This window comes from Homalodisca vitripennis, unplaced genomic scaffold (genome assembly GCF_021130785.1).
Source record: "Homalodisca vitripennis isolate AUS2020 unplaced genomic scaffold, UT_GWSS_2.1 ScUCBcl_5656;HRSCAF=12485, whole genome shotgun sequence".
NCBI lineage: Eukaryota > Metazoa > Arthropoda > Insecta > Hemiptera > Cicadellidae > Homalodisca > Homalodisca vitripennis.
This window is the reverse complement of record NW_025781769.1, coordinates 37,391-52,382: the sequence shown is the minus strand read 5'-3', so window position 1 is coordinate 52,382 and position 14,992 is coordinate 37,391. Positions and strand designations below refer to the sequence as shown.

Below are 14,992 nucleotides of genomic sequence, written 5' to 3'. Positions count from 1 at the left end.
TTATCCTTATTATGCCCGTCTTAAGGGATCAGAGACCTGCACGAGGATCTTATTAAAACAGAATAAGCAGAGTCGTTACACTAAGGTGGGCATTACAGATAGAGTGCAAACTTTACTTCCACAGACAGGATTTGGATTTAGCCATCTCTAATTCAAACCCAACGTCTGGTTGCTTAACGATGAGGCCACACACTCTCCGTCAGCTGTATGTTGGATTTGCTGTCTTTTTGCACTAACACAGGAACTGATAACTGAATATCATACACTGGAACAGCTCCTTGAGGAATATCTACATTGGTTCAGCAATATGTTAATGTTTGTTACTAGGAGTTACTCGAGACTTTGTAAATTGTAAAATATCTTATCAGAATATTTTCTTACTCTATGCGCACCAGCGAGTGCAATAAAGATTTAAATGAGAAGCGTTGTTACTGTCCAGCTTACTCTATGGTTTCAAGACTAAGAATGTAAAAAATAATTGAAAATAGTGGTTAAATTAATTAAAACATACGTATGTGCTGTTATAAAACAATGTTTGTAGAAATCGATGAATTACAATTAACACGCCTTTCACAATTTATAATATAGGTTTGTTAACTTTAGAAAACCAAGAAGGGATTTCTCCTATTTTAATGAACAGAGTGGTGTATTCCGAAAGAATTTTTGAAGCATGAATAGGCCTATATGTTAGCCAGAGACCCTAAGAATGTCTATGTAAAATTATTAGTACAATCGATTTAACAGTTTACGCGTGAAAGCGTAACAAAAAAATACATTTTTCGCATTTAAAATATTATTAGGATAGGAGACAACAAACAGTTCAATTACACTAAGTTGTAAGTTTTTATCCCAAGGTCATTATCCATATAACTGTCAATCATACTACTGACATTCCGATGGTAATCTCATTTTCATTTTACTATATCAAAGATTGATTAACATTAATTTATAGCAATACGTATGTATTTAATGACAAGCCTGGAAATAGAACGCATATCATAAGTTAAAATGCCACCATAGAAAATCCTGAGGTAGTTTCTACCACAATACTAGGACACACCTTGATACACTGGGAGTGACATAAAAGAAAACAAACGCGAATCGTGGTTGGCCGCTCCGGGCTGTGGTTGCTCGATATTCCTCCCGTCCTCCTGATTATTTTTCATTTAGTCTGTATGTGTAGTTTAATAGATTTTGACTACAAAGTTGTATTATATAGAGGGTCACCCTTGAGTTTGTAAATATACCACAAGTTTTCCTATGGCATTTGAATTTGAATTTCCCAGTTTATGGAAAATTTCAACATTCCAGGTGAAAATTTGGAAAATCATTAGAAAGGCATTAGGTACTCAAACAAATAGCCAAACAATACAAAAACTGAATATAAAAGGCAGCTCTCAATGTGGGCCATGTTTTGTGTATACAAGTTAATGTTATTATTTTTTCATGTGTGGGTACGTGTTTATAAATATGTTTATATGCCCTTTTTATCGTTTATAAATTCTTTTACTTTTTATTTTTTCAATAAAGTTACACTTTTTGTTGTTTATATTTGAAAATGTTCACAGTAAAATATTTAATTTTATTATTTATAAAAAAATAAGAATGTTTTCTTCTTGTTTCTGTATGAGGTTAAATGTTAGAAGGGACCATGAGGCCCTAATTAAATAAAATAAATATTTAATTTAATTTAATGACAGTAAAATCTGCTCTAAATAAGATTATTCATTATTCGATGTAAATAATTTTACTGTCCTTAGATTTGTGAAAACCCCCTCAAAAAACCGTTATTCTTGCAATTCTAGAAAAAAATTCTAGTTTTTAAAATATTCAAAGTTTAAAAGTTTTAATGGCCGCCATTTTGAAAATACTAAAGATAATTTTCGTGGATATTATTTCCAGTAACTTGTTTTCATAACAATTTGAGTAAAATTTGGTATAATTTAATTTATTACTTTTTAATATATCAATTTTTTAATAAAAAACATATACAGACATACACAGAGAGATGGGAAACTAAGCATTGGAGACTTTATGTTCATATGTTGAATTATGTTTGTTTTGACCTGAGCAATAACGTGGTATAGCTTTGTCCAGAAAGTTTTGGGACACCCTGTATATATGCTTAATATTATAATCAAACACTCCAATAAATTGAAAGATTTTTGGTGTTTGTGGGTCTGTACGATGTGTTCTTTGAGCACGAAAGGCCTCACAAAATAAAAATCTTTCATTTATTGGAGTGTTTGATTATATATTAAGCATTTAGTTTCCAATAAGAAGAAGCTGGTAAAATGTATTCATCGACACTCAAGTCCTCTCAGCTCAACAAACTACATCAACTGAAACAAAAAGTAAGGTTACTATCTAATGATATACAGTTTTTCTGGAATCTATCAAATTAATTGTGTCAGTTATGTGGGTCTGACGATGTGTTCTTTGAGCACGAAAGGCCTCACAAAATAAAAATCTTTCATTTATTGGAGTGTTTGATTATATATTAAGCATTTAGTTTCCAATAAGAAGAAGCTGGTAAAATGTATTCATCGACACTCAAGTCCTCTCAGCTCAACAAACTACATCAACTGAAACAAAAAGTAAGGTTACTATCTAATGATATACAGTTTTTCTGGAATCTATCAAATTAATTGTGTCAGTTATGTGGGTCTGACGATGTGTTCTTTGAGCACGAAAGGCCTCACAAAATAAAAATCTTTCATTTATTGGAGTGTTTGATTATATATTAAGCATTTAGTTTCCAATAAGAAGAAGCTGGTAAAATGTATTCATCGACACTCAAGTCCTCTCAGCTCAACAAACTACATCAACTGAAACAAAAAGTAAGGTTACTATCTAATGATATACAGTTTTTCTGGAATCTATCAAATTAATTGTGTCAGTTATGTGGGTCTGACGATGTGTTCTTTGAGCACGAAAGGCCTCACAAAAATAAAAATCTTTCATTTATTGGAGTGTTTGATTATATATTAAGCATTTAGTTTCCAATAAGAAGAAGCTGGTAAAATGTATTCATCGACACTCAAGTCCTCTCAGCTCAACAAACTACATCAACTGAAACAAAAAGTAAGGTTACTATCTAATGATAATACAGTTTTTCTGGAATCTATCAAATTAATTGTGTCAGTTATGTGGGTCTGACGATGTGTTCTTTGAGCACGAAAGGCCTCACAAAATAAAAATCTTTCATTTATTGGAGTGTTTGATTATATATTAAGCATTTAGTTTCCAATAAGAAGAAGCTGGTAAAATGTATTCATCGACACTCAAGTCCTCTCAGCTCAACAAACTACATCAACTGAAACAAAAAGTAAGGTTACTATCTAATGATATACAGTTTTTCTGGAATCTATCAAATTAATTGTGTCAGTTATGTGGGTCTGACGATGTGTTCTTTGAGCACGAAAGGCCTCACAAAATAAAAATCTTTCATTTATTGGAGTGTTTGATTATATATTAAGCATTTAGTTTCCAATAAGAAGAAGCTGGTAAAATGTATTCATCGACACTCAAGTCCTCTCAGCTCAACAAACTACATCAACTGAAACAAAAAGTAAGGTTACTATCTAATGATATACAGTTTTTCTGGAATCTATCAAATTAATTGTGTCAGTTATGTGGGTCTGACGATGTGTTCTTTGAGCACGAAAGGCCTCACAAAATAAAAATCTTTCATTTATTGGAGTGTTTGATTATATATTAAGCATTTAGTTTCCAATAAGAAGAAGCTGGTAAAATGTATTCATCGACACTCAAGTCCTCTCAGCTCAACAAACTAAATCAACTGAAACAAAAAGTAAGGTTACTATCTAATGATATACAGTTTTTCTGGAATCTATCAAATTAATTGTGTCAGTTATGTGGGTCTGACGATGTGTTCTTTGAGCACGAAAGGCCTCACAAAATAAAAATCTTTCATTTTATTGGAGTGTTTGATTATATATTAAGCATTTAGTTTCCAATAAGAAGAAGCTGGTAAAATGTACCCTGTATATAATTTAACTAAAACTCGTTCTCCAGAGTTACACTAATATAAACTGCGTTCTTACAGCTGGGTCTTACAATGGTACTATACGAAAGTAAACAACTTTAGCAATTCCTTTAATAAATCTACCACACCAAGCTTGACATTGTTAGTTGTGAAAGCTTTACAAGTTTATTTCTGAGCGCAACTTTAACACTTCGCTTCCATTTACTTAAGTGATTTCTTCCATTACGGTAAACTTTAGTATGACTTGGTTTTCCACCATTGTTCATATTCCCGCTCCATTTTCTTTTCGATATAAAAATAAGTTAATAGCTAAATTTTATAATATGCATTGTAATTAAACCTGCACCGTAATTAAGATACGTGCTAATTATGTAGCTAACAAATATCACAAATTTATATAAATGTGGAAAAACAGATGAAAACAAAATGTCAATGTAACATTGTTTTTTTTCTTGAAATTTGAAATAGTTCGGTAATAAAAATTCAGTGACACAGGGGATTCGATATCTACAACCCGATCTCTTCCTAATGTACACTAACATATCACTTAACTACAATCTATCTTCGAGTGATTTTATCATATCACTGAACTATAACCGAAAAACTAAGTTTAAGCAGATACGCAAACGATCCTATTAAATAATAAAACATTCATTGAATATATTATAAAATACAACTATATAGAATCTTGTTTCAGTCATAAACATTTTTAACTATTTTAAATCCTAACCAAATTAAATTTCATAACTTAAGTTTATAGTGAAAACATGCCATACATATCTTACGTATTTTGCTGTACCCCGTAATAATGTATAATTCTTGTCTATTTTGATTCGACAGACCAAACGAAGTGAAAACAGGTATATTATACTTACGGAAATTGGGAATTCTGGGCTCAAGTCCCAATGTACTTTTTTTTCAAAGATCTTAAGTTTATTTTAAAATGTCTCTCCCGAAATATGTATAATATTGGATTACTGTGAGTTTAAAATTATAAGCTGCATTATACAAGTTAAATGTAACACAATACAAATCCAGTTGGTATTGAACGTGTACTGTATCAACAAAATTATAAATTGAATATGCTTGGTAATTTTATTACCTTTGTTGAATTATTTTACTCTATTAAACGAGGAGTGGAATATAAAAAAAACACACTAAGGAAAACAATAAAACTGACTAAAACAGGAATTGCAATCGGGGTTCATCAATATCAACATGTAAACTTGATTAGCGTGATCCAATAAAATACGGACTACAGTTCCAATTAAGACTCATAGAGGGCGACTGAAGCGCGATTCAATATACTTCCAATCAAGATTTGATAGATCGTTTGATATTGATTACATTGAAGTGAAGATAATGCTGAATCATTGAAAAATAAACCTTTTTCAACCATATGAGAATCTAGGTTTTAATTCCGTCAGATTTTTGCTAAAGTGGTAAGAAGTAATAAAAAGCAGTTGCAATTGTTCTTTGAAAGCGTTGCTTTAATAACATCTTCACTCTGACTATAGTCCTGTACCATCATTAGGATGTCCGGGATAATATTAACGTGCATCCTCTTCAGTCAATGTATTAATCAATACATTTTTCGTATTAAAATGTACCGGTATATTTGTACTAATATTTCCAATTATGTATTTTATTTCTCCCCAGGTTAAACGATATCAGCAAGAACATAGCCAGGAAAAAGGTTTTGAGGGGAGGAGGTTCCAGACAACTGATATTTTCCCACAGTGGACAGAGAGTATGGCCCCATTTTGTTCCTTAAAATGTTCTTAATCCGTTTAGAACGATATTTCAGCAATACATGTTAGTAATACGGAATCATTTAAATAATAGTAATTATTGACTAAAAAAATTAATTGAACATTTTGAAAATTTGGGGGGAATCCGGACCCCTTGGATCCCCTCGCTGGCTACGTCCTTGGAATCAGTAATTTACAGTTGAATTTTTTGCGAGACTAGACTGTAATATTTAAATTAACATAGATGAAATATTCATATTGTGCTCAAAAGATAAGGAATATCTAATTGATGTTTGTGACCCTAGACATAAAGGAAGGTTTTCAACTAGTTCAGGTGCTGAATGTGTTATTCGAAATAAGCAAGTTGTTTCACTGCTGCTGAGCGGTTTGATCGTGTGTTCATACCGTTTTTGGATACTGCAATTTTGCAGTCGAACTTCAAAAGCATAAGGGAATTTCCACGTTCCGACTGATGCTGCCAATTCAAAGTTCGATTCTCTTCAGTGATGTACTTAATATTCCATTGGTTCCCTTCACATCCACCTCGCACATTCAGCACATCATGGCCGGTAAAAGTGTGAGTTCATCTGGAATCTGAAGGTGGAGCTTGAAGTGGAAGACCAAGGGATTTGAGTCAAACTGGAGTGCTTTTACACAAATCAATAGTTTTATTTATAAAAATGATATTAAAACTGATTTTACTACTAAATGAGACTATTTTCTTGGAGTTGTTTTATTTATAATTTTTTATATATCATTATGATTTATAAATTTACATGAGAAAAGAAAAAAACACAATATATTTGCATCGTACTAAAACTTTTGGGAAAAGTTCAATATGCATTGATTTGCTGAACCAAAATATACCAGTAAAGGTGTGTGAACAAGATTTCACGGTGATTTGAAGTTTACTTCATTAGGGCTATTATAATGTATTTTTTCTACAATATTATTTGGTTCTACTCGAATTTAAGCTAAAATATTGTTTATAATTTATTGTCTTTATTGAGATGTGCTATTTGTACAAGAGTAAGCTTAAACAGCTATATTGAGAAATAAACTGTTTTTTTGTTATTTTATACTCACGAAAATGATAAAAATATTGTTGACAAAGACTCTTTGCCTCACCTTTCAGTGTCTTTCATTATACATTTCTGAGAAATAAAACGCACAACTACAAAAGAAAATGCTCGTTGTTTCGGTTAATTTAGGCGCAGGAAAAGGCGTGAGCAAAGATATTAAAAGATCGTTTTAAGATGAAGCCGCCCGTCAAAACTGAGTGCTCTCAATAAAATACACTTTGTTGCTCAAAACTGTGTACTGTTGTTTTCTGCAGTGGTTGCGGTTTTCACGGCAGCTTACTTGGTGCTTGGTTGTATTCATTCTAGAATTGAGATAATCTCAACAACAGTCTATACTTAAATTTTATGAAAGTTATTCTCAAAGGGGCCTTAATAAATAGCCTTACCTGATTTTTCAGATAACCCTGAGACTTTCGGTGGTCGCAAAGTTTATTTTTAATGAGTTGATGTAGACTTCTATAATTCGAACAGCTCTATTTGTTCAGTGAAAGCTCTGTGGACATTGATAGAGTTCTCACACCTCCATAATGTAAACCACGAGAGAGAAGAAACATCTGTGATACAAAGTGAGCAAGGCTTCTCGGTCCTGATCAAATCTAACTCAAATTGGTCTGATACATATGTTATATAAATGAATATCCTCCTACCAATCATGACTACAACTTCTCGTTGATGCATTCTTCAATGTTATTTATCTTGGCATAAAAATTGCATAACAGTGATCTGTTCCAAATTGAGTAATAAATACTTTTACTTTAACCAATTTTCAAGTTCATATATTGTCCTGGATACTTCGGCTTTTTCGGCTTTGCTACAGTTCGGTCCTCCGAATAGCAGGGTACATGTAAGCCAAAGTATTTGCTATGGTTCACATTAGAGTTTGCAGTAAATTCCATGATAGCTAGTTCAATAGATTCCATTCAACTTACTCTAATAAATCAACTGTGTCTTTTAAAATGAAAACAAAATAACCGCCAAGGTGTTTTCAGGTGTTCTTAATCTTATGGTATGAATAAAATTTAAAATGCGCTTATATTTCAGAGCAATTTTACCGATTCCTTGACAAACTTATAATTCCAGAGATGTGGCTCAGGGGCTTATACAATAAATACGTTCTTTTGAGACCAAACTACTAATTTCAAACCAAAAATGTATATTGTTGACATTTCAAAGACCACATGTTAAGTTAGATAACACTTTAGACCAATAAAAAGAAATATGAAACAGTAAAGAAGAAACATTACTCTGTCGACAGCTGTGGCAAATAGTAACCATTCCCGGGTGAAGTTGAGGCTCTGCTGCGAGGTCGTGTCCACAGACTCGGTGCGACCTCGGTCCACCAGGGAGCGTTCATGTAACTCTTCACTGTCTTGTCTGGGGTACATCGACATGAACTTGTTCTGTAACAGGATAGTCATCGTAACAAAGAGGTCCACAATTAAGAATAGTGCAATATCAAAAATCCATGCTCAATGCCTCCTCCTTTCACTAAATAGTACTCGTGTAAACATCTATGTCTTGTCTCAGATAGCATATGAGTACAGTTGTTCTGTAACAGGATAGTCATCGTAACAAAGAGGTCCACAATTATTAAGAATAGTGCAATATCAAAAATCCATGCTCAATGCCTCCTCCTTTCACTAAAGAGTACTCGTGTAAACATCTATGTCTTGTCTCAGATAGCATATGAGTACAGTTGTTCTGTAACAGGATAGTCATCGTAACAAAGAGGTCCACAATTTTAAGAATAGTGCAATATCAAAAATCCATGCTCAATGCCTCCTCCTTTCACTAAAGAGTACTTGCGTAAACCCCTATTTCTTGTCTTGGATAGCATACAGTTGTTCTCTAACAGGATAGTCATCGTAAGAATCAACGTGGTCCACAAATTAAGAATATTGCAACATCAAGAGTATATGCTCAGTGCATCCTTATTTTACGACAGATTACTCGTGGACACCACTATGTCTGGTCTCGGATAGCATAAAGTCATTTTGTAACAGTATAGAATGCTAGTAGACGTGATGAAGCCTATAACTGAGACTGGTGCAGCGTCGAATACATGCCATATCCATCCTTTCTTTACCAAAGAGCGGTTTGTTTACCCATCAGAGTCCTGCACCGAGATCATGGACAAAAAGCTAATTTGGAAATGGCTATATATATCTGACATGAACCTGAGAGGTCTATAGTTGAGACTATGATAGGGGAAAATGTTATGTAAAACTAGCTGTTCCCGCGGCTTCACACGCTTTTCGTAAGATTTTCCCGTGTATGAGCACTTCTGGTTCAAGTGAATCATATTTCCAACGCCGATGTAGAGTTTCCTTTGTTGCCATCATCAAGAAAATCTGTCGAAAATGTATGTTTATATCCATTGTACACGTACATGTACTTTGGGTTTAAGTATATTTCATGTCAGTTCCTTGGCTAGAATGCACGGTCATGTTTCTGTTATGTTTTATGCTATGTTACGTTTTATATATTTATTTTTGTTAATCGCTTATATTTATCGCTTATTGTTTTCGGTTATGTTTCTGTTATGTTTTATGCTATGTTACGTTTTAGATATTTATTTTTGTTAATCGCTTATATTTTTATATGCAAGTTAAAATTTGTTGTTCCAGTCGGGTTGCATTGTTGTTATCGTTAAAATTTTTTATATTTCTATACTGTGATGTACAATGTAGTAATTTAATAGCAACTGCATGTCTTCTTCACACTTGCAAATTTAAATCATTTATACGTTAGCGTATTTGTTAATTAATATAAGTATTGTCGTTTTGCTAAATTGTATTATGCATGTACTTATTGTAATCATTTGTAGTAATGGCTGCTGTCGTTGGAAATAAATAAATATACTACATTTTGGAAACATTATTTTAGTTAATAAATTACTTCCATATATTCACATAAATGAATCTTCAAAAACTACTCGTTTAATATTAGGATAGCTTCGAAGTTTTCTCTCTCAATTCTTTAAAGACAAACATCCTAGTATTATTTCAGACAATATGAGCCATGACATATGACAGCGCTTCAATTAAGAACTGTTGCCAATCTGATCAAGCGCATATTGTGAACTGTCATGAGATTGATTAGATACCTGAGTACTCTTCAGGCCCAGAAGAGCTGGCAGGCGGCCGTTCAGGAACCTGTGGATGGCCCAGGGTAGAGGCACGGACCGGGGCACATTCCGTAGAGCGATTGTCACCACCAATGATAAACAGACCAGCAACAGGTGGTACGAGTAGAACTTTACTGTTGAGGACATTACATAGTGATAAAACATATAATAAATATTGCGATGGTAATGTCATATGTAAAAAATATATACCTTGTTCAAGATTTGTTATTGACGATGGAAGGTTTGAAATGATAACAGGATTTCGGACATTTGCCATAGTTAAAGGTTATAAAAGGTAAAACACAACGTTTCGAGGGTTGGAATCTATCCTCCTCGTCAGGTGGGGTAAGTATTAATACATACAAAAATAGTGAACAGAAAGAAGTAAAGAAGGGAAAGAAAAGGAAAAGAATGGTCCACTCTTGTTAGTATAGCAGTGTTGCCTGTGCTAGTGTGATGTGTGATTGTGATCCTCGTACGATTTGTGCAGTGACAAAGCCTGGACTAGACTCCAAATAGCTTTTGTGCATGTTTGAACTCTTTTCTTTCCCTTCTTTACTTCTTTCTGTTTACTATTTTTGTATATTAGAGATGTAGCCTTGAAAAGTGTTTGATAAATATGTATATAATTATGAACTTTGTAACACTTTTTAAACTTTTTATTTTCATACTATGTAAATTTTGAATTCTGGGAATTCATACCAAGGTAGTGAAAACACACATGACAATTTGGTCTTTATTTATTTATTTATTCAATGTAACTTAAGCTTAGTACCTGAAGATCAATTACCAGAATTCGAAATGTACATAGTATGAAAATAAAAAGTTTAAAAAGTGTTAAAAGGTTTATAATTATATAGATATTTTTGTATGTATTAATACCTAAATTTATTAAAACATACAAATAAATAAATTTAATTAATTTATTTATTTTAATTTATTTATTAAATTTATTTATTTTGTATGTATTAAATTTTATTTTTAATTATTAAATAGTATGTATATATTTTGGTTAATTTTTAAGCATTTATTTTAATTTAAAATTTGTTATTAGTTAAGATCTTTCACTGTACATATATCTGTATATTATGTGAGGTTGAGTGGTAGAGAGGGCTAAATAGCCCTAACTCCGCCTCTTAAATAAAGGCATAAATCATTTCATTTTATTTCATTACCTCCCCAACCTGACGAAGAGGATAGATTCCAATCATCGAAACGTTGTGTTGTACTTTTTATAAGCTATAACGATGCCAAATGTCCGAAATCCTGTTATCCTTTCAAAAATGTATAGTTAGATATTTCGTGAGACCTAGGGCAAGGAAAAATAATATTTTAAAGAAAATGGTCTATATTGAAAATAGTATTGAAACTGAACGCAGAATTTATATTGTTTTTAAATGTTCGATAATAAAGTTTATTTAGTATCTTTAGTACTGTACATATAACATACTATAATAGGACATATAATACTGTATTGTGTTTTGTACTTTAACGTTATAACTGGTTTGTTTATAACAAACATTTAAAAAATAACACCTAATTGTGCATAGCATTTTATGTTTACTTTTAAGTATCTTGTATTTAGTAATTTTTTAAAAGCATGAAGTGAAAAATACAGAGTGAATGACAGTGCTTAAAATTCCAAAGTTCTTTTATAAAGTAATCCATATTCCATATTGAAATAAATACTAACACCTCTTACATTTACTATTTTATTTACAATAAAAGCAGAGTTAAAACATTAAAACGCAAGAGTATTAATAAAAAGTAACTTTTTTATACTTCTTAAAGCTAAATGAAAAAGTACTAATAAGAATCCGGAGTTATTTGTGAAAAAATTACAACCAAGAGCTCAGTTTTTGAGTTGCATTAAAACTGCGTGTAATTGAGTACGTATTAGAATCAGCATAGAAAGCGAATAAAACTAATCTTAGACTTATAACCGAGTCAATCGAAATAATCTTGTAACACGACTAGTTCGTAACGTTTCATATAGTTAAAATTGGCAAAGAAATAATACAGGATGCTTATTGTTTAAAAATTATCATGACTGAGGTGAACTGACCAATGAGAGGAATGTTGGTTCCCATTGCGGGCAGTCGATAGGCGAAATACACCAAGAAGATCGTGTCGATAACGGCAGTCACCCCTGATATAACAACCCTTTCCGAGCAAGAGGGTTGTAACCAGAAGACGGAAAGTATCAGCATCACACACACTGCGAGTGAAACAGGTGATTAAATTATTTGAGTAGTGGTATACAATTTAAAAAAATGTGACATATTCTTAGGTGAGAATACATTACCTAATGCTGGAGTGAAGACTACAGCGGAGTATTCTGGACTTCGCCGCTCAATTGTGAGAAATATCTCGATATTGTAGTAAGGTTCACTGCAGCAAGAGTAGTACTTTGTGTGTTCGATCTCCATGAGGGAGAGAAGTGCCCACTTGCCGGGCTCCCCTTTCACCTCCGAGTCAGACTCCTGCAACACAGATTACCAAAGCCTCTCTGATTACCGTGATGTCAGAGTCTTTGTGCACTATATACCGGGTGAGTTTTTTAAAGTGATCCAATAGCTAACTTTTTAACTACACGACTTAGAACCACACTTTAAATTTGGAACTTGCCCAATTTTAAGTTTCACTCAGGGATACACTTTCAAATTTTTTGAAGATGGCCGCCATTTGTTGTTTTTAGATTCTACTCTACAAAATAAGGCATTTTCGCTTTTCAGAGTTTTTCTATACCTCTAATGGTCCAAGAGCTACGTGGACTGGAAGTTTTCATCATCAGTCCGAAAATATCCGAAAACTTCCAGTAAGATAAAAAAACAACATAAAATACAGGGTGTTCCGTAAAAGATTTTAAAGTTGGCTGCCATATTGGAAAATGGCGGCCTTATTCAAAAAATTTGAAAGTGTATTCCTGAGTGAAACTTAAAATTGAGCAAGTTCCAAATTTAAAGTGTGGTGCTAAGTTGTGTAATTAAAAAGTTAGCTATTCGATCACTTTAAAAAACTCACCCGGTATAAATATAAATAAATATATATATATATACTAAAAAACTATATGACCAATCATTATGAAAATTTGTATGTGTATGTATTTTTCCGTGTAGAAGGTTTATATGCTATGTCCATTAATGTAACTCACCACCAGGCGGCGCTACAAAATATAAAGGTTATCAAAGCACCTGCACATTATAAACTGCAATTACGAGACAATTACGTATATAAATTGCCAAACAATATTTGAAGGCACTAAGTTTTGATGTTTATTTGTCATTCAAACAAATTACTGTTTGAATTTAAAGCTTGAGTGTTAGACCACTTTATAATAAAGTACATGTACGTGTACTGTGGCTATAAAAATACGTTTTGACAGGTTTTCTTGATCGTGGCAAAAAAAAAACTCTACACCGGCGTTGGAAATATAATTCACTTCAACCAGAAATGCTCGTACACGGGCAAAGTTTACGAAAAGCGTGTGAAGCCGCGGGAAACATCTAGTAATATTATGAATGGGAAGATGCCCTTGTTTGTTTGTTTTAATTTCACTCGTAAACTATTCAAGCGTAATGAAATTTTACATAGACATTCTTACGATGCCTTGGATGAATGTAAGCCTATTGTTATTTCGAAAATCCCTCTGGGATACGCCCCACTGGTGTTTAATGCATCAAATAACCCATCTTGGTCTCTATAGTTGTGAAATTTGTAAAATGTAATCAACTGTTCTGTGTAAAAATGTCGGAAATATAGTTCCCTCTAACCAGCAGTGGTCATACATGTGAAACGTTTACTAAATTGCTTGCAGTAACAGCGGGAATTACTAGCAGATGTAAAATAAAAAACGAAGTCTAAAATTTTAATATATATTTAAAGGCACATAATTAAAAACTAGGTTAAAATAAATAAACCGTACCAGAGCTGTGTGACACGTTTAAGTCAGGAATTACAACCACCAAGTTGTGTGTCAACTTCACTAAATCTAAAACATGCACTTAACAAAAACTAAACACAACTATAATTGTAAAAACTGAACTACATAATAAATGTTATTTTACGTTCTTCCACCTTGTAATAAACAATAGCGTATCCTGAAAACAAATTCCAGTATCTGATAGTGTAAATAATTGATAACAGATATAATAAAACATGAATGAGAGGACTGAGAAGTTCATGCTTACCGATGAATTTCCCTTTCGCTTCAGGTATATTTGCTCTCCGCCGTGTACCCAGGAGCCGAAGAAGAGCCGGCACGTGTGTCTGTCGTAAGGCCATTTACTGAGGTCGAGGTCACAGTACACAGAGAACTGTGAGGGCGGCACCCAGAGGACCTCGCCATTGCTGTAAACCATACAGTGCGTATGCCCGTAGTGGTCTATGTTGTTGCCCAGTGCGCTGGATATGAAAATTCGATTCAGATGAGTATCGAGTTATGCTACTATGAAATAGTCACAAACAAGAGATACACATTTGAAATATTTGGAGTAAGGCAAGATGTTACTATCGACATTTATTATTATTTGCATTTGTTTTTTAGCAATTCTTGAATACACTAATACTTATGAGACCTTAATGGGATTAGAGCAACTTTAAATGAGTTCAAAAGAAAACCTACAAACTAGAAGTGCTAATCAACAATGAAATGTCATATTTCCAAGAAAATGTTATGGTTGTTAAAAGGAAAAAAAACAATTAGTTGTGTTATTGTGAAAATACATTTTTTTCATCGAAGCAGTATATTGAGCATACTTTCATCTATGATTTCTGCAGACAGCAAAATATTTTCCATTTATGAAAATAAAATATAGAATGATCAGAATGTGACATAATCCGAGTGACATTTCCGTCCCATTCCATCTATTGCGTAGTCCTTTCACACTCTTTTTGGGAACAAAACTAATTCTTTTTGTGACCTTTCAAATCATTGTTCACATCGTAATCATAATTTTACTGTGGATTATCGTCAAGTGTTTCCAACAGCGTTATTCAACACATATTCCACTAATATTAACAG

The 14,992-nt window shown here is 32.8% G+C and overlaps 1 protein-coding gene across 1 annotated transcript in view; it reads right to left on the bottom strand.

Moving 5' to 3' along the window:
- Positions 1–7,972: 7,972 nt before the first annotated feature.
- LOC124373469 (neuronal acetylcholine receptor subunit alpha-2-like) overlaps positions 7,973–14,992 on the bottom strand; it is a 34,355-nt gene continuing 27,335 nt past the window's right edge. The window contains exons 5-9 of the mRNA XM_046831842.1: positions 14,160–14,373; positions 12,275–12,452; positions 12,035–12,187; positions 9,949–10,103; positions 7,973–8,242 (exon numbers count right to left, since the gene is read on the bottom strand). Coding sequence (XP_046687798.1) covers positions 8,024–8,242; positions 9,949–10,103; positions 12,035–12,187; positions 12,275–12,452; positions 14,160–14,373 — 919 coding nt within the window. The 3' untranslated portion in view covers positions 7,973–8,023. The remainder of the gene's footprint in view (positions 8,243–9,948; positions 10,104–12,034; positions 12,188–12,274; positions 12,453–14,159; positions 14,374–14,992) is intronic.